Source organism: Saccopteryx bilineata, chromosome 2 (genome assembly GCF_036850765.1).
Source record: "Saccopteryx bilineata isolate mSacBil1 chromosome 2, mSacBil1_pri_phased_curated, whole genome shotgun sequence".
NCBI lineage: Eukaryota > Metazoa > Chordata > Mammalia > Chiroptera > Emballonuridae > Saccopteryx > Saccopteryx bilineata.
This window is the reverse complement of record NC_089491.1, coordinates 358,689,075-358,706,979: the sequence shown is the minus strand read 5'-3', so window position 1 is coordinate 358,706,979 and position 17,905 is coordinate 358,689,075. Positions and strand designations below refer to the sequence as shown.

The 17,905-nt window shown below is 42.9% G+C and overlaps 1 protein-coding gene across 2 annotated transcripts in view; it reads right to left on the bottom strand.

Annotated features, from left to right (window-relative positions):
• The window catches only part of NCBP3 (nuclear cap binding subunit 3), a 40,553-nt gene extending 22,648 nt beyond the window's left edge, over positions 1-17,905 (bottom strand). Inside the window, exons 1-6 of one of the 2 annotated variants that reach the window (XM_066262989.1) lie at positions 17,570-17,905; positions 15,605-15,670; positions 12,541-12,646; positions 5,886-6,011; positions 2,097-2,225; positions 1,461-1,534 (exon numbers count right to left, since the gene is read on the bottom strand). In XM_066262989.1, coding sequence (XP_066119086.1) covers positions 1,461-1,534; positions 2,097-2,225; positions 5,886-6,011; positions 12,541-12,646; positions 15,605-15,670; positions 17,570-17,752 — 684 coding nt within the window. In that variant the 5' untranslated portion in view covers positions 17,753-17,905. Of the gene's footprint in view, positions 1-1,460; positions 1,535-2,096; positions 2,226-5,885; positions 6,012-12,540; positions 12,647-15,604; positions 15,671-17,330; positions 17,388-17,569 lie in introns of those variants that run through there. The other variant, XM_066262990.1, reaches the window with a different exon arrangement.

Below are 17,905 nucleotides of genomic sequence, written 5' to 3'. Positions count from 1 at the left end.
CTGTGTGCCCTGACCAAGAATTGAACCTGGGACTTTCACACGCTGGGCCAATGCTATACTGCTGAGCCAACCAGCCATGTCCCTCCCTTACCCTTCTTAATTTTTTTCATAGCATTTATCACTTCCTGACATTATATACCTGTGTATAGTACTTATCACTTCCTGACATTAATTATATACCTGTGTATCTATGTACTGTCTGTCTTTTCCACTAAAATGTGAGCTCCAAGAGGGTAAAGACTTTGTTTGCTTGACACCATATCACCAGCATCTATAATTTGATATATACCGTATTTCCCTATGTATAAGATGCACCTAATTTTGGGGCCCAAAATTGGAAAGAAAAAAAGTATTATATAAAGTTATTGAACTCAAGTTTTATTCATCATAAAATTCATATAACTCTTCCTCACTGTCAAAACTCCCATCCATTAGCTTGTCCTCATCTGTGTCTGATGACAAATCACTGTCTTCATATATTGCCTCGTCCTCAGTTCCATCTATGGCATTTGAAATGCCACAACCACTGTATAAGACGCACCCAGTTTTTAGGCCCCAAATTTTTATACATGGGGAAATATAGTACTATAGTATGCACTAAATGCATATTTTTTAAATAAATAATTTTTCCAACAATACTATATAATCCATTAGGAAACATGCCATTACTTGCTTTTTATTTTTTTAGATTTTATTTGACTTTTGGGGTGAGACAAAAAGCATCAACTTGTAATTGCTTCACGTTAATTGTTCATTGTTTCTCATATGTACCTTGACTGGGCAAGCCTGGGGTTTTGAATCAGCGACCTCAGCACTCCAGGTCGATGCTCTATCCCAGGGGTTGGGAACCCTTTTGGCTGAGAGCCATGAACGCCACTTATTTTAAAATGTAATTCCGTGAGAGCCATACAATGACCCGTGTACGTTATGCACTATCCAATAAAAATTTGGTGTTGTCCCGGAGAACAGCTGTGATTGGCTCCAGCCACCCGCAACCATGACCATGAGCGGTAGGAAATGAATGGATTGTAATACATGAGAATGTTTTATATTTTTAACGTTTTTTTTTTTTTTTTTTTTAAATTAAAGATTTGTCTGCAAGCCAGATGCAGCCATCAAAAGAGCCCCATCTGGCTCGTAGGCCATAGGTTCCTGACCCCTGCTTGACCCACTACAGGTCAGGCTTGCTTTTTCTTACTTTTACTGATTAGATAACATTTCAAAGTATTTCTCAAAAAATTATTTTCTTTTACAGGAGTATGAGTACTATTTTAAGATCTCAAGATGAATCATTCATTATAGTCACACAAACTTAAAGGCTACAGTACTGGTGCACCCTCAGGTCTAATGGTGAGAGCCAGAGAAAGAACACAACTTACTAAGTCTTTAAGCCTTAAATAAAAAACAGTAATCAGTTTTTTAATGTAAAACTTTACACATATCTTTTCCCTATTACTAACCTCTACATCACTTGCATTTTCATCTTCAACTTCTCCTTCTTCAGCCTCGTCATCTGAACTGTCTTCGGGCTTGTCTAAAATGGAATGTGAGGACAAGATGAACTTTAACAAACTCCATCTCAAATCATTTAAAAGTCCTATAATTTACTCCTTCTGTTTACTGATGATCCAAAACATCAGAGCCTATTTCAGAAATAACTGGTCATGAGATGCTGGATAACATTCTGCACAGAAACCCAAACTGATTTTCAGCCCTAAAGTCCCTCCTTTGTGTTATTACCTTTTTTTTTTTTTTTTTTTAAACAGAGACAGAGAGAGGGTCAGAGTGAGTGATAGACAGGGACAGACAGACAGGAACGGAGAAATGAGAAGCATCAATCATTAGTTTTTCGTTGCGCATTGCGACACCTTAGTTGTTCATTGATTGCTTTCTCATATGTGCCTTGACCATGGGCATTCAGCAGACCGAGTAACCCCTTGCTCGAGCCAGCAACCTTGGATCCAAGCTGGCGAGCTTTTTGCTCAAGCCAGATGAGCCTGCACTCAAGCCGGCAACCTCAGGGTCTCGAACCTGGGTCTTCCGCATCCCAGTCTGATGCTCTATCCACTGCGCCACCACCTGGTCAGGCCAGTTACCTTTTTTGCTTTTCTCAGATGACTTGTCTTCATTGGTATCCCTGCTTCTTATCTTATCCAGGTCTGGCAGAGAGCTCATATTAATAAGGGCTCGTGTGGCTGTCATCTCATCCAGCCAAACCACATTACCTAAAATAAAATGTAAAATAAAACACTGTATCACATCCAAATGGTTACGTTTCCTGAGAGCAGAAACTGCCTCATATTCATTCTGAGAGCTTCATCTAGGTACAGACTGGTATCAATAAATGTACAAACCAACTAATGAAAAGAAAAATAGAAAGTAAGAGCAAAACCTCTTTGATGAAATTAGCCTAGAGCTGCATTTCCGGACTGGGTTCTGCAAAATAAGTCAAAGATTCCATGAAAAAGAGTTTGTATATTAAAACTGGCACACAATGAGTGCTGTGCTAGTTCTTGATGAGGATGATCATCAAATAAATTTGGATTACCCTTTACACCTCTGTCCCCACAGGGAAGCCCTATGCTGTTCCTTATCATCCAGACATCCTTTTAAATGACGTTCTCCTTGATTACAGCAGTAGTCCCCAACCCCCGGGCCGTGGACCAGTACCGGTCCATGGGTCATTTGGTACCGGTCTGCAGAAAAGAATAAATAACTTACATTATTTCCGTTTTATTTATATTTAAGTCTGAACGATGTTTTATTTTTTAAAAAATGACCAGCTTCCCTCTGTTACATTCGTCTAAGACTTGCTCTTGACGCTTGTCTTGGTCACATGATACATTTATCCGTCCCACCCTAAAGGCCAGTTCATGAAAATATTTTCTGACATTAAACCGGTCCGTGGCCCAAAAAAGGTTGGGGACCACTGGATTACAGTATCTTCAAGGGATATACACAACAAAGGCATAACAGGCATTTGGCTTTGTAGCAACTAAGTGAATTTGCTTCTTTAACAAAGAGAATTAGGAAGACAAAGGTTTTGAGAAATCTTGTAAAAAAGAGACCTGCTTTGCCTGACCAGGCGGTGGCACAGTGGATAGAGCGTCAGACTGGGATGCGGAGGACCCAGGTTCGAGACCCCAAGGTCGCCAGCTTGAGCATGGGCTCATCTGGTTTGACCAAAGCTCACCAGCCTGGACCCAAGGTTGCTGGCTCAAGCAAGGGGTTACTCAGTCTGCTGTAGCCCCACGGTCAAGGTACATATGAGAAAACAATAAATGAATTAAGGTGTCGCAATGAAAAACTGATGATTGATGCTTCTCATCTCTCTCCATTCCTGTCTGTCTGTCCCTATCTCTGACTCTCTCTCTGTCTCTGTAAAAAAAAAAAAAAAAAAAGAGAGACCTGTTTTTAACTGTTTAAAACAGCATTTATAGGCCCTGGCCAGTTGGTTCAATGGTAGAGCATCGGCCTGGTGTGCAGGAGTCCCAGGTTCGATTCCCGGCCAGGGCACACAGGAGAAGCGCCCATCTGCTTCTCCACCCCTCCCCCTCTCCTTCCTCTCTGTCTCTCTCTTCCCCTCCCGCAGCCAAGGCTCCACTGGAGCAAAGTTTGCCTGGGCGCTGAGGATGGCTCTGTGGCCTCTGCCTCAGGCACTAGAATGGCTCTGACTGCGGCAGAGCGATGCCCCAAGATGGGCAGAACATCGCTCCCTGGTGGGCATCCCGGGTGGATCCCGGTTGGGCACATGCAGGAGTCTGTCTGACTGCCTCCCCATTTCCAGGTTCGGAAAAAAAAAGAAAAAAAAATTTATTTTTTTTTTAAATAAAATAAATAAAACAGCACTTACAGCCTGACCAGGCAGTGGCGCAGTGGATAGAGCATCGGACTGGGATGTGGAGGACCAAGGTTCGAGACCCCGAGGTCGCCAGCTTGAGCACCACCTTATCTGGTTTGAGCAAAGCTCACCAGCTTGGACTCAAGGTTACTTGCTCGAGCAAGGGGTCACTCGGTCTGCTGAAGCCCCCCCCACCCCCCCCCCTCAAAGCACATTGTTTCTCATCTTTCTCCCTTCCTGTCTGTCTGTTCCTATCTGTCCCTGTCTGACTCTGTCTCTCCCACAAGAAAAGAAACAAACAAACAAACAAACAGCATTTACATGTAAGTTTGAGAAATGAAGGTCTAAAGAGTCTCACCTCTGTTACTGACAAGCCACGTGACCTTGGGCAGTTTCTCTTTTCCTTTTCTTGGTTTCTGATGTACAATATGAGGAAGTTGAACTGGATACTTCTAAGGGTCCCTCCAACTGTAATATTGCTTACCTAGTTTTAATGACTTAACCTAGATCCAGTCCATCATCTTTCATTTATTTGTCTGTTTATATTTGTACCAGCTTTACTGAGGTATAATTCATATACAATAAACTACACATCCACTGCCTGTTTTGTAAATGACTCTGGAAAGAGCCAGAATCATTAAATTACATACTATCTATAGCTGCTTTTACGTTATTACGGTAGAGCTAAATAAATGTGACAGAGACTATATGACCTGCAAAGCCTAAAATACTTACTACTCAGCCCCCCCCTTTTCTCAAATTCAGTGAGAAGAAGGGAGGCAGAGACAGACTCCCACATGTGCCCCAACCAGGATCCACCTGGTAAGTTGACTAGGGGGTGATGCTCTGCCCACTGGGGCGCTGCTCTGTTGCTCAGCAACCGAGCTCTTCTTAGCGACTGAGGCAGAGGCCATGAAGCCATCCTCAGCATCCTCAGTGCCCAGGGCCAACTTGCTCCAATCGAGCCAGGGCTGCAGGAATGGGAGTGGGAGGGGGAGGGAGGAGAGAGAGAGAGAGAGAGAGAAAGAGAGAGAGAAGCAAGAGAGAGAGAGAGAGAGAGAGAAGTGAGAGGGAGGAGGGGTGGAAAAGCAGATGGGTGCTTCTCTTGTGTGTCCTGACTGGGAATTGAACTCAGGATATCCACATGCCGGGCCAATGTTCTACCACTGAGCCAACAGGCCAGGGCTACCCAGCCCTTTAAAAAAAAGGTTTGGCGACCCTTGATTTGGATAATGTTAGTTAAGGAAAAAGAAAAAAGGAGAAAAATCTTTTACTCAGTCACATTTCTTCCTCTTTCAGTGAAAAACTGAATGAACATCTTCTAAAGAAAGCAGCAGCCAAACCAAGTTGCTCTCTAGAGCACAACCTAGTAGGTCTGCAAGCTGGCAGTAAGTAAAGCCAGACTAGAAGTGAGTCAAGACCAGAAGCGAGCAGAGTGGTCACCAGAGGTCAGGACAGACTTGCAATGGGGAGGCAACTTAAAAATTACAGACAGTTTGCAAGTTGAAAAGCTCACAGGTTAATGCAAGCAGATGAAGTGCCAGAAAACACAATCCAAAGCCAGCACAGATGAGAGGTATGGTACAGTGTCAGAGGGTTCTGATACAGTTCTAGATTAGAGACACTGAGGCAGAGGCGGCCCTCTGAATAACCATACAGCAAGTTGCGATGACAAAGTCTAAAGCCCTGAAAACGCAGCCCTCAGCCCAACTCTATATGGCTGGATCCACCCCTTTGTTGGGAAATTGTGGGAGTTAAAGAGGCCTCAGTCATGTATACTGGACTCAAGATTCCAGCAACCAGTTCTCTAAGCCCTGGTCACCACCTCTGAGCTGACTTAGAAGACTCATGGGGTATAACGTGGGAGATTGGTTAATGCATTTGATTCTCATCAGTGGGCATTTTTCTCTCTCTCTCATGCTAAGTGCAGAGGTTAGGCATAGAGAATTAGTCTGGGCCATAATCATTCACCATCTGAGATGCCAAGAACACTTTTAAAATCATAAACAAAAGCATATTCAACATAAAACTTGGGTGTACTTACAGGAGGTATCATCCAACCATTCAATATGAGCCGGAGGATATTCTTTAAAATAGGAAAAGATATCCTGGGTACTCATCTCATCTACTCCAAAAATGTAGATTGTCTCCAGTCTCACTTTGGGGATTGCTAGAAAAACAGGACACAGAACAGATGGTAAGTTTTCTCATCCACTATGGCATATCCCACCAGTTCCCCATTACATAGTTCAGATAACATGTGTTTAGAAAGGAAAGATCCTTAAAGAGGTGACATTTATTTCAGAAGATGAGACCTGACAGCAAGGTACACTATTTTAATTTTGATCACAGACCAAACAGCATTAAACAAATTATTTAATTCAGTACAGGCATTTTGGCTGAGAAATATTAAATAGTGTTGATAAAATACACGATACCTCTCCCAAATTAACCTGCAGTAATTAAAACAATACCAAATTCAATAGGATTATTCATTAAACTTAACATGCTGATTCTAAAATTTTTAAATGTAAAAAAAGAAAAAAATATTCAATAGATGAGACAATTTCTCAAAGAGATGCTGTCCCTAAATATAAAGCGAAAAAGGAAACTAAAGAAATCCTACAAATAAGAAAATAACAGCTTTGCCTGACCAGGCAGTGGCGCAGTGGATAGAGCATCGGCCTGGGATGCTGAGAACCCAGGTTTGAAACTCCGAGGTTGCCTGACCTGTGGTGGCGCAGTGGCTAAAGCATCAACCTGGAAACACTGAGGTTGCCGGTTCAAAACCCTGGCTTGCCTGGTCAAGGCACATATGGGAGTTGATGCTTCCTGCTCCTCCCCCTTCCCTCCCTCTCTCTCTCTCTCTCTCTCTCTCTCTCTCCCCCCTAAATGAATAAAAAAAAACAAAACACATGTATAGCCTGACCTGTGATGGCACAGTGGATAAAACGTCAACCTGGAACCCTGAGGTTGCCAGTTCAAAACCCTGGGCTTGCCCGGTCAAGGCACATATGGGAGTTGATGCTTTCTGCTCCTCCCCTCCTCTTCTCTCTCCCCCCCCCCAAAATGAATAAATAAAATTTAAAAATAAAAATAAAAAAAAAAAAAGAAACTCCGAGGTTGCCGGCTTGAGCACGGGGTCCTCTGGCTTGAGCATGGAATCATAAACATGACCCCATGGTCACTGGCTTAAGCCCAAAGGTTGCTGACTTGAGCAAAGGGTCACTGGCTCAGCTGGAGCCCCCGAGTCAAGGCACATATGAGAAGATAATCAATGAACACTAAGATGCCACAACAAGAATTGATGCTTCTCAACTTTCTCCCTTCCTGTCTGTCCCTGTCTATCCCTCTCTGTCTTCAAAAAAAAGACAACAAAAAAACCCCCACAAAAAACCCACTCAAGGCCCTGGCCGGTTGGCTCAGCGGTAGAGCGTTGGCCTGGCGTGCAGGAGTCCCGGGTTCCATTCACAGCCAGGGCACACAGGAGAGGCGCCCATTTGCTTCTCCACCCCTCCCCTTCTCCTTCCTCTCTGTCTCTCTCTTCCCCTCCCGCAGCGAGGCTCCATTGGAGCAAAGATGGCCCAGGCGCTGGGGATGGCTCTATGGCCTCTGCCTCAGGCGCTAGAATGGCTCTGGACGCAACAGAGTGTCGCCCCAGAGGGGCAAAGCATCGCCCCCTGGTGGGCGTGCCGGGTGGATCCCAGTTGGGCGCATGCGGAAGTCTGTCTAACTGTCTCTCCCCGTTTCCAGCTTCAGAAAAATACAAAAAAAAAAAAAAAAGAAACATGTAGAGATATTAAAAAAGAGATACAAAAGCCATATCACTACAGAGATAAACTAGTCTCAATCAGCTGAAAGATAAGTAAGTTTCATTCTCAAAAGAGAACCAAACTGACAGTGGCAAGACCTACTACTAGGGATGGAACCTTTGTTAAGCTCAAAATGTGATGGAAGACTGCCAAAGGAGAATGCTCAATACTCCCTCATCTTGCTGACAATGTCACTGCTTAAAATAAAACAAAGCAGGACCTAGATTTGTGCCCAATCGATGAGAAAGACCTAACTACTGAGATGGCAGTGAACAGATGGATTAGGGCAGTGGTCCCCAACCTTTTTTGGGGCCACAGACCGGTTTAATGTCAGAAAGTATTTTCACAGACCGGCCTTTAGGGTGGGATGGATAAATGAACAAAACAAAATTATGCAACAGGCGTGAAAACTGTGGTATTTTTAAATATAATTGTCGTACTTACGAGACAAGCATCAAGAGTGAGTCTTAGATGGATGTAACAGAGGGAATCTGGTCATTTTTTAAAAATAAAACATCATTCAGACTTAAATATAAATAAGATGGAAATAATGTAAGTTATTTATTCTTTCTCTGCGGACCGGTACCAGTCCGCAACCCGGGGGTTGGGGACCACTGGATTAGGGAATGAGAACTGGATCTTTACTGAATGTTGACTATCAGCAAGGTGGTGAGGGCATCATCTTGGATTTTTCTAACAGGAATAAAGACAATGAATGATAGGTAGTAGGAAAGCAGATTTCTGAAAATTCAGAGGAAAAAAAAGCCAATCTCTACCTCACACTAGAATGATAAAAATAATTTGGAAGACACTAAATATAATAACTCAGAGTATGAGCGGTGATCCCAAGGAAAGAGAAGGCAGCAAAGCTTGGGTGAGAATTATTAGCCAAAGAACACATATGGGAGACAGATTAAGGGTAAATTACTATTGACAAATGTAAAAGAATGGATGAAAAAACCTAAGAATCACTTGACTAGTGGTAACACAGCAGACAAAGCATCAACCCAGACACTGAGGTCACAGGTTTGAAATCCCAAGGTTGCTGGCTCTGGGCACAGGATTGCTGGTTTGAGCAGGGGAATCGTCCACACCATACCCAAATCACCAGGTTGAGCCCAGAGGTCACTGGCATGAAAAGCCCAAGGCTGCCTGACCAGGTGGTGGCGCAGTAGATACAGCATCAGCCTCTGACGCTGAGGACACCGGTTTGAAACCCCAAGGTCGCCAGCTTGAGCAACGGCTCACAACAGTTTGAGTATGGGGTCATGGTTTAAGCATGGGATCATAGACATGACTGCATAGTCACTGGCTTGAAGCCCAAGGTCATTGGCTCAGCTGGTGGCCCCCGGTCAAGTCACATATGAGAAAGCCATCAATGAATTAAGGTGCTGCAATTATGACTTGATGCTTCTCATCTCTCTTCCTTCCTGTCTGTCTCTCTCAATAAAAGGGGGAAAAAAAGCTCAAGGCTGCTGGCTTGAACAAGGGGACACCGGCTCGGTGTCAAGGCACAGAAGAGAAACAATCAATACTATACAACTAAAGTGGAAGCAAGTACGAGTTGATGCTTCTCACAATCTTTCCTCAGAAGCAACAATGCACAACTAAACAGTAGAAGCAACTATGAATTGATGCTTCTCACCCTCTTTTCTTCTCTCTCCTCTCTCAAAAAATAAAAAAATTTTAAAAATGAAAAAAGAAATGTAAGAATCTAGAAGACTAACATCAGGCTATATAATAACATGGAAAATGCAGATGACACAATGTTAAGAGAAAAGAAAAACAAAAATAAAATCCACACATAAAAAATAAAAGGAAATAAACAAAATGTTGACAGTGACTGGGTTTGGTGTAGACTCTGGGCAATTTCTCTTCTTACTCTCCTTCCCAAATTTTCTTTGGTGAACATGAGTTATTTGTGCAACATCTCGGGTACAGTCCGGAATATACAGGCTCATCAAAAATGCTGATAGCTTCTAAAAAAAATATTTAGAACAACACAGCTTTGAGACGATGATGCAGGAAAAAAAGAACTGGTTGGTGATCTATTTTTACTAATTGGCAGTAGAATAGCTATCATTAGGTAGGAACTAAAATCCAAGACATGCAACAACAGCATAAGAATTAGTTTTAATAATTCTTTTATTTTCTTCTTTTCCAAGTTTAGAGGAGGGGAGATAGACTCCCACATGCACCCCAACCGGGATCCACTGGGCAACTCCCATCTGGGACTGATGCTTTACCCATCTTGGGCTGATGCTCTGCCCATCTGTGGCCATGCTATTTTTAGTGCCTGAGGTGGAGGCTCCATGAGCCATCCTCAGCACCTGGGACTGATGCACTCGAACCAATGGAGCCACGGCTGCCAGAGGGGAAGAGGAGGGGGAGAGAGAGGGAGAGAGAGAGAGAGAGGGAGAGAGAGAGAAGCAGATGGTCACCTCTTCTATATGCCCTGACCAGGAATAGAACCGACTTCCCTTCCACATGCTGGGCTGATGCTCTTTACCACTGAGCAAATGAGACAGGACCTTAATAATTCTGTAATTTTTTTTTAAAGATTTTACTTATTGATCGTAGAGAGAGAAAGGTGGGCAGGAGGAGCGGGAAGCATCAACCATAGCTGCTTCTCATATGTGCCTTGACCAGGCAAGCCCAGGATTTGAACGGGCAACCTTAGCATTCCAGGTTGACGCTCTATGTCACCACAGGCCCAGTTAATTCTTTAAATTTAAATTCTTTAATAATTTTTTAAACTTCTCTAGTAACTTAATAGTTTAAATCTTCTAGTACAGAATTTACATCCCAATGTACTGACTGACACATGCAATTGTGGTTTCAGAAATAGGCAGCAATCTCTAAATACAGGGAAAAAGTAAAGTACGTTAAAGCCTTGAGAAGGACTGATCCTGTACTGACTTTCATAAAAGAGGAAAAAAGAAATTCCCAAACAATAGACTAAAAAGATTATATTATTCTTTGAAATTTTTAAGAATTAGCTTATCAAACAGAATCTACAATCCTTTAAGAAATCAAGTCCTTCCCATAGGAAATGATATGAGTTCACAAGGAAGCAAGCCACACTAATCCCTTTTCTTCTTTTTTTTTAATTTTTTTAATTTTTTTTTTTTTTTTATAGAGACAGAGAGTGAGTCAGAGAGAGGGACAGACAGGAATGGAGAGAGATGAGAAGCATCAATCATTAGTTTTTCGTTGGGACACCTTAGTTGTTCATTGATTGCTTTCTCATATGTGCCTTGACCGCAGGCCTTCAGCAGACCGAGTAACCCCTGGCTTGCCAGCGACCTTGGGCTCAAGCTGGTGAGCCTTGCTCAAACCAGATGAGCCTGCGCTCAAGCTGGCAACCTCAGGATCTCGAACCTGGGTCCTCTGCATCCTAGTCTGACGCTCTATCCACTGCACCACCATTGGTCAGGCCCCTTTTCTTCTTTTGACAGCATTACCCAGCCAAGAATTTCAATAATACATAGATGGTGTTCTATTTCGAGATCAGTAAGGCATGTGACCTTCATAGTCCCTCATGACAATAAAATGAAATGTGGGCCTGATAATAAAATAAGACTTATAACTCATGGATCTCTGTTTCATGGCATGATACTGGATTGCCCTGATTAACATTTACCAACAAATGGGTGAAGATGAAGAAGCCTGGCATACCAAAGTGAGGAATATACCAAAAATGTTAAAAAGTATGGTTAACATGAAAATGAACTCAACAGACTGAAACAGAGTCTTGAAATTAACAAGATATAATTTAATAGGGATAAATAAGCGTAATTTTTAAACAGTGCCTCAAGTACAATATAAGTAAAACTGCGATCATATCACATACTATAAGGCAATAGAGCACAGTATCTAGTCAACAGCAAGGCTTTAGAGTCAGTTAATCTAGGTTGAAATCCTGATACCACTTTTACTAGCTGCATAACCTTGGGCATTTATTAAACTTCTCTGAGCCCATTTCTACTTCTCTGTAAAACAGGAATAAAAAAATATACTCCTCATAGGGTTGTTGTGAGAAATGAATAAGAAACAAATATGTACTATGTTAATTAACACAGTGCCTGGTAAGAGAGCAAGCTCCCAAAAAATAACAGCTCTTCTTTCATTCATTCAACATGTTTTTGTCAATCAAGCAAGCCTAGAGAAACTCATACGGCAGAGCGCAGACTTGAACATGTATTCAGAGGTCTGTCTATTCAGCTCTTCACAAATACCCAGGTTTGCAAATACAACAGAGGAACTCCTGTCTTCATGGATTTATATCAGCATGGAACAATAAACATGACTATGAGTCACTAAAAAAGTAATAATTTCCCTTTTTACTTATAAATTGCTTCAGAAGACTGGGGCAGATTATATAATTCAGGGTGAGTTCTAGGAAGCAAAACATTTAGCCACAAAGAGAAAACAAAATCATAAGTCTGTATCAACAGAAGTATTGATGGCTTCCCTCCACCAATCCCAATATTTCCCTGACTCCCATAAAAGGTCTCACTGTGATACATATACTTCTAACGCATGTAAAGGCAAAGAAAAGTTAACCCTTCTATGATAAGAGCAGAAAATGGCTAAGAGTCCATAGAAGCACAGGTTCTAATCTCAGTTCCACCACTAACTGAGTGACTTTCTCTAGGCTTCCTCTGACAAGACAATCTCTTTTTTTCTAGCTCAAGTATTTGAAAATCTAAGAAATAACTCAACTTTAAACAGGCCACCGCAGAAATGGAGACTTCACAAGTCCCTTTCCTTTGGGAGTATTTGGATGAGGACTGGACATGCAAGGCAAGGCCAGAAGTACAAGGCCATGCAAGGAAAAGTTACTGTCTGGGGAAATGTGGAAAAATATCACCAAACACCACGTACCTTTCTTCATCATGTCTCGGTCCAAAGCTACATTTCTTTGGGCAAGATTTACTTCTGATCGAAAATGGAAGCGCTTGGCTCGCTGCTCTTTCTTTTCAATTGCTTCCTAGAAGGTAAAGACATGTTTCAATGAATAAGGAAAGTTAAATCACACACAATCACAAACACAACATAACGCATCAGGGACAACCCTAAAATAAATCAGAAGAAATAAGCAACAATGTACCTTTAATAATTTTTGCAGAGAATGGATATTCAAAGTCAATGCTTGTAAGTTGTACACTAATGCTGTTATAATTTATAATAATCTGCAGGATGATTCAATGCCTATCACTATGTCTGGGGCTGAGTAGGAACTCAATGAATATTTGTTGACTCAATGACTAATAAATAATGCTTAAATCTCTGAAATTTATTATTAGCAATCATGCTTCAAACAAATTACAACTAAACAATCTGAAGTCCCAATTTTCCAGGTGCAGAACCTGAAGCACAAAAATGTTAAAAGGTTGGCTTGGAAGTACTTCAGCTAGTAAGTAGGGCAGACCTTCTGACCTCGGCGCTATTCCTAGGAGCCCCACCTCCGGCCCCATTTCACACTGTCTGTGTGCATGGTAATCACACCTTTCACACTCATCCACACAACATCTCCATGAGCAGTCCACTCCCTAAGGCTTTTTCTTGGGTTAAAAATAACATTGAGGCAAAGAAAATTTCTCTTCTATTCTAGGCTTGTGTCCATGGAATTGCCAGTTTTTATCTTTAAGTGACAAGAAACAATGATGCTTCACTGAAAAACAAAATAATCAGCTTCGTAAGATTTTTTTCCCAAGAGCTAAATAAACCCAGATCTAACTGTGGGTTTCTAATAGCTCTTAGGAACCCTTCACTAATTATACATTGATTTTGCCATACTAATTAAAGGCCTGACTATAGAAAGCTTGTGGGGATTGGTAAAGCAGCAACACTTCTGTTATTTCCCAATAGTTATGTAGTTATGCTAATTTTCTTCACTGAAGTTTTCTCAGTGCAAACAGCTAATCTACCTTCCTTCAGTAACAACTTATGCACCAATTCTGGGACCATCACTCTTTCCCCCATATATTTGTTTCTTATAATAGCAAATTGTGTAGGATTATGAACAGTACAGTCTATTCTTTTCAATTACAGTAAGAAAATATCTTCACTTTATTTTCTTGTCTGTCTAAAAGATCATTTCTTTTTTTGGCCTTTAAGCCATCTAAGACAGAGACCCAGATAAAGTATAAAAAGGTAAGCGTGACATGTTTATTTTTATTTTTTCTTTTATATATCCAATATATTATATATCCAATTTAGTACTATTATTCAGATTTCAAAATTCTGTTCCAAACTTAATTGCACACATTAACATCAGAATGAATGTCTAAACTGGATACCACCAATTAAAGCAACAAATATGAATTGACTATTTATAATAAGAAAAATAATGGGTTTGGCTCTGTAAGCCATTACAGTGAAATTGGTAATCTAGAAACAGTAATCACTAAATAAAAAATAATACTCCCAGGTACTGAGAATAATTCAGCTGACTTGGTCTTCAAAGTTTAGACAGCCACACAATCAGGAAATCCTATTATTCTAAGCCTACAACCAGTAAGGAATAAAGACATTTTTACTAAGGAACTGCTATGTGCCAAACATTTATCATGTTTTGTTTCATTTAAAGTAGAAACAGTGTATCATTTTTAAAGAATGGACATAGTACAAAAAAGTATCCCCTGCAGACTGGTCCAGCCACTGTGGAAAACAGTATGAAGATTCCTCAAAACATTAAAAATGAAACTGCCTTTTGACCCAGCCATCCCACTTTTAGGAATATATCCCCAGAACACCACATCAACGATTCAAAAGGAGAAATGCACCCCCATGTTTATGGCAGCATTGTTTATAATAGCCAAGATCTGGAAACAACCCAAGTGTCTGACAGTAGACGAATGGATTAAAAAGCTATGGTGCATATACACAATGAATACTATGGGACCATGAAAAAGAAGGAAATCCTACTTTTTGCAACAACATGGATGGACCTGGAAACTATTATGTTAAATAAAATAAACCAGGCAGAGATTACCTCACTCATTTGAGTAATCCAATGAACAATATGAACTAAGGAGAAGAATAGAGACAGAGGAGGTATCAAAGGATCCAGAAGGGCCTGACCAGGTGGTGGCACAGTGGATAGAGCGTCGGACTGGGATGCGGAAGTACCAGGTTCAAGACCCTGAGCTTGAGCGCAGGCTCATCTGATTTGAGCAAAAGCTCACCAGCTTGAGCCCAAGGTCGCTGGCTTGAGCAAGGGATCACTGGCTCTGCTGTAGCCCCATGGTCAAGGCACATATGAGAAAGCAATCAATGAACAACTAAGAAGTCGCAACGCACAACGAAAAACTAATGATTGATGCTTCTCATCTCTCTCTCCGTTCCTGTCTGTCTGTCCCTGTCTATCTCTGCCTATGTAAAAAAAATAATAATAATAAATAAATAAAATGAATAGAGCCTTAAAAGATATTTAAAAAAAAAAAAAAGGATCCAGAAGGAAAGCAGACAGAGGGAAAGGGGATGATAGGGTGATAGGAGGGAATAAGAGCAGAAAAGCAAATCCTGGAGAAAAGGGAGGAGGGTGTTATGAGGTGGGGGAGGGGAGGGATGTACTGGGGAACATGGGGGAGGGGAGGATGTATTCGGGGGGACACTAGAATCTATGCAAACACAATAAATTAATAAAATTAAAAAAATTTTAAAAAGCAAAAAAAAGCATTCCCAGTGCTTTTTTCTTGGATATGATTAAGCACAGTCACCCAGATATAGTGATTTTATCTTGTTCTGAACACGAGAATACACAAATACTGCCTGGATGTTTTCAGAAGGCACAAAGGCATCATTGTGTAATATTACATTTAAATAAATTTTAATCCAGCAACAAAAGAAAATAGTAGGCAAAGACTAGTTGCAGTTTTGCAAGTCCTAGGGAGCAAGTCTACCAGCTTATCAAAATGAATAAATAAATCATGGTCTGTCTTACCTTGGAGGTGACATCAATTCCGGTGATGAAGCTGCCAGCCTTGTTTTCATATCTTCTGCTTGTGTCCTAACACAAGGAGGAAGGGTAAGAAATGCTGACGGCAACTGATGAGAAACTCATGATAAAAGACAGCTGATACCTTTTGGACAGTCATTCTTTTCAGCAATCCTTCCCCCACCCTGACAACCCCTTACTATGAGGAAGCCCATTCCAGTGACTATGTGGTAGCAACCAACAACTCTAAAGAGAAGTCTTTTCTACATCCTATCCTAAGACCTTAAAGAATTCCATCTACTGAAGGTATCCGTGTAAGTGAAAATCTAAAGGCTTTTGTGAAAAACGCCCAAAATGGGGCACGGTCACTTATCTCCCCAACCCAGACTGGCCAAATTCATCACGTCAGACCACGATGGTGGAGCACAAGTCTTCATCAAAATGCAGAAAATCCAGACTCACCTAGACCTATAGAAAACACAGCACAGTGCAATGAAAGGAGGGTGGGAGTGGAAAACCCAGGATTCAAATGGCAACTCCAGGGGTCACAGATTACAGGACATGCCACAATTTCACTGCCCTCGCTGGGCCTAGGTTTCCTCCACGGTATCTGCCCACCTTCCTGCCCTCTAACTGCTCTCATATTTGTGCTATAGAACCTTGTTTCCTCAACAAAAGTCATGTTCCCATCTCAAAGCCTTGGTGCTTATTGTTGCCCCTCCTGAGAACACTTTCTTTTTGTCACTTGGGGTTCGGCTTAAATGTCACCACCTCAAAGGACTTCCCTAACAGTCCTATTCCATTCTGCTTCCCACCCTGCACACTGTCTCTGCTCTCTGCACCCTTTATCCCATTAACCTGCTGTATTCTCCTCACCGCATTCACCACTATCAGAAATTATTTGTTTACTTGTGTTCCCCAAATGGAACATAAACTCCAGGAGGGAGTTTAATCTTGACCAAGGGCCTAGGACTGTGCCTGGCACATCGTGGAGAATGCAATATGTTACACTGAATGAATAAAGGGATGATACATACTTCGTAACTGCAGTGCTAATTAAATGATATAAAGTAGTTGATGGTAAAATGACACTATGTTCATTGTTACCAAAGTCGTTACCATTTGTTATCTTTAGTGACTCCACCTTTACCTTTTCCCACAATTTCAGTTTAAAAACAAAAGAACCTGCTAATGTGGAAAAAAAAAAAAAAAAAAAAGTAGTTTCTTCGTGTCGGTGAGAAATTCAGTCCCTGAAAAGAACCACTCAGGCCCGAGAGCAGCCCTGAGAACCGGACACAGGACCCCCAAACCACAAGCAAAGCACCTCTCGCCATCCCCAATGTGATGAAAGACTGATCAAGAATCACTGTGAGTTCGCCGATGTTTTGGTTTCATTAAAGGTTAGATGTTGGGGCCAGAGTGCAGCGGAGCTGCTCCGGGACAAGATGACCCTCAAGTCACAGCAGAAACACTGAGTTCCGACTGCGGTCAAGTTCAGCCCTCCCAAGAGAAACCGCGAGCGCTACGTTTCCCAGACACCAGCGACACGGGAGCAGGACCAACAGGGAGATCTGGATGCCGGCGCCACCCGGCCGTTCTGGGCCGCTCTCGGTTCTGTTCCCGCCCGGGGCTCATCCTTCACAAGTCCCCAGATAGTCAATCCCAGCCCCTGCTCACGAACCCCTTGTACAGACTAGCTCAGAGGGGAAGCGAAGGGGGCGTCCTTAAGTACCCTTCAGCTCTCCCCCACCTCCTTCGGCCCCCTCAACTCCCATTTCCGGGCGCCCCAGCGTCCTTTCTCCGGCTCCAGGTCTCCCCAGCCTGGCGCCCCGCCCCCCGGGCGCTCGCTGCCCTCTCCCCTTCCCCTGACTTCCCCTGGCCGCACAGCCTGCCGCCTCCCCTTCCGGCCCGTTCCGACGCAGGGGGCTCGCTCGCTCGGCGACCTCCTCGCCGCCCGCAGCCCTCCCGTACCGGGATCAGTTCCTTCAGCGAGCGCCGCACCGGCACAATCTCCAGTTCGCCCTCCTCCACCTCCATGGGCTCCGGCTCGCCACGCTCCAAGCCGGACTCCGCCTCGGGCGACGGGAGCCCCAAGACTGGCCCCGCCGAGGCCTCAGCTTTCACAGACACTCGCAGGCCCCGTACGGCCGCCATCGCCGCCCGCCCGCCGCACCACTGATAGCCCGCCCCTCACACCCGCTGGCTAGCGTGCCCCTGCCACTGGCCACAGAGCAGCCACCTCCCTCACCTAGAGCGTCACCTGCTTCGGCTAGAAGACCTCCTTCAGCGCCACCGCCCCCTGGTGGC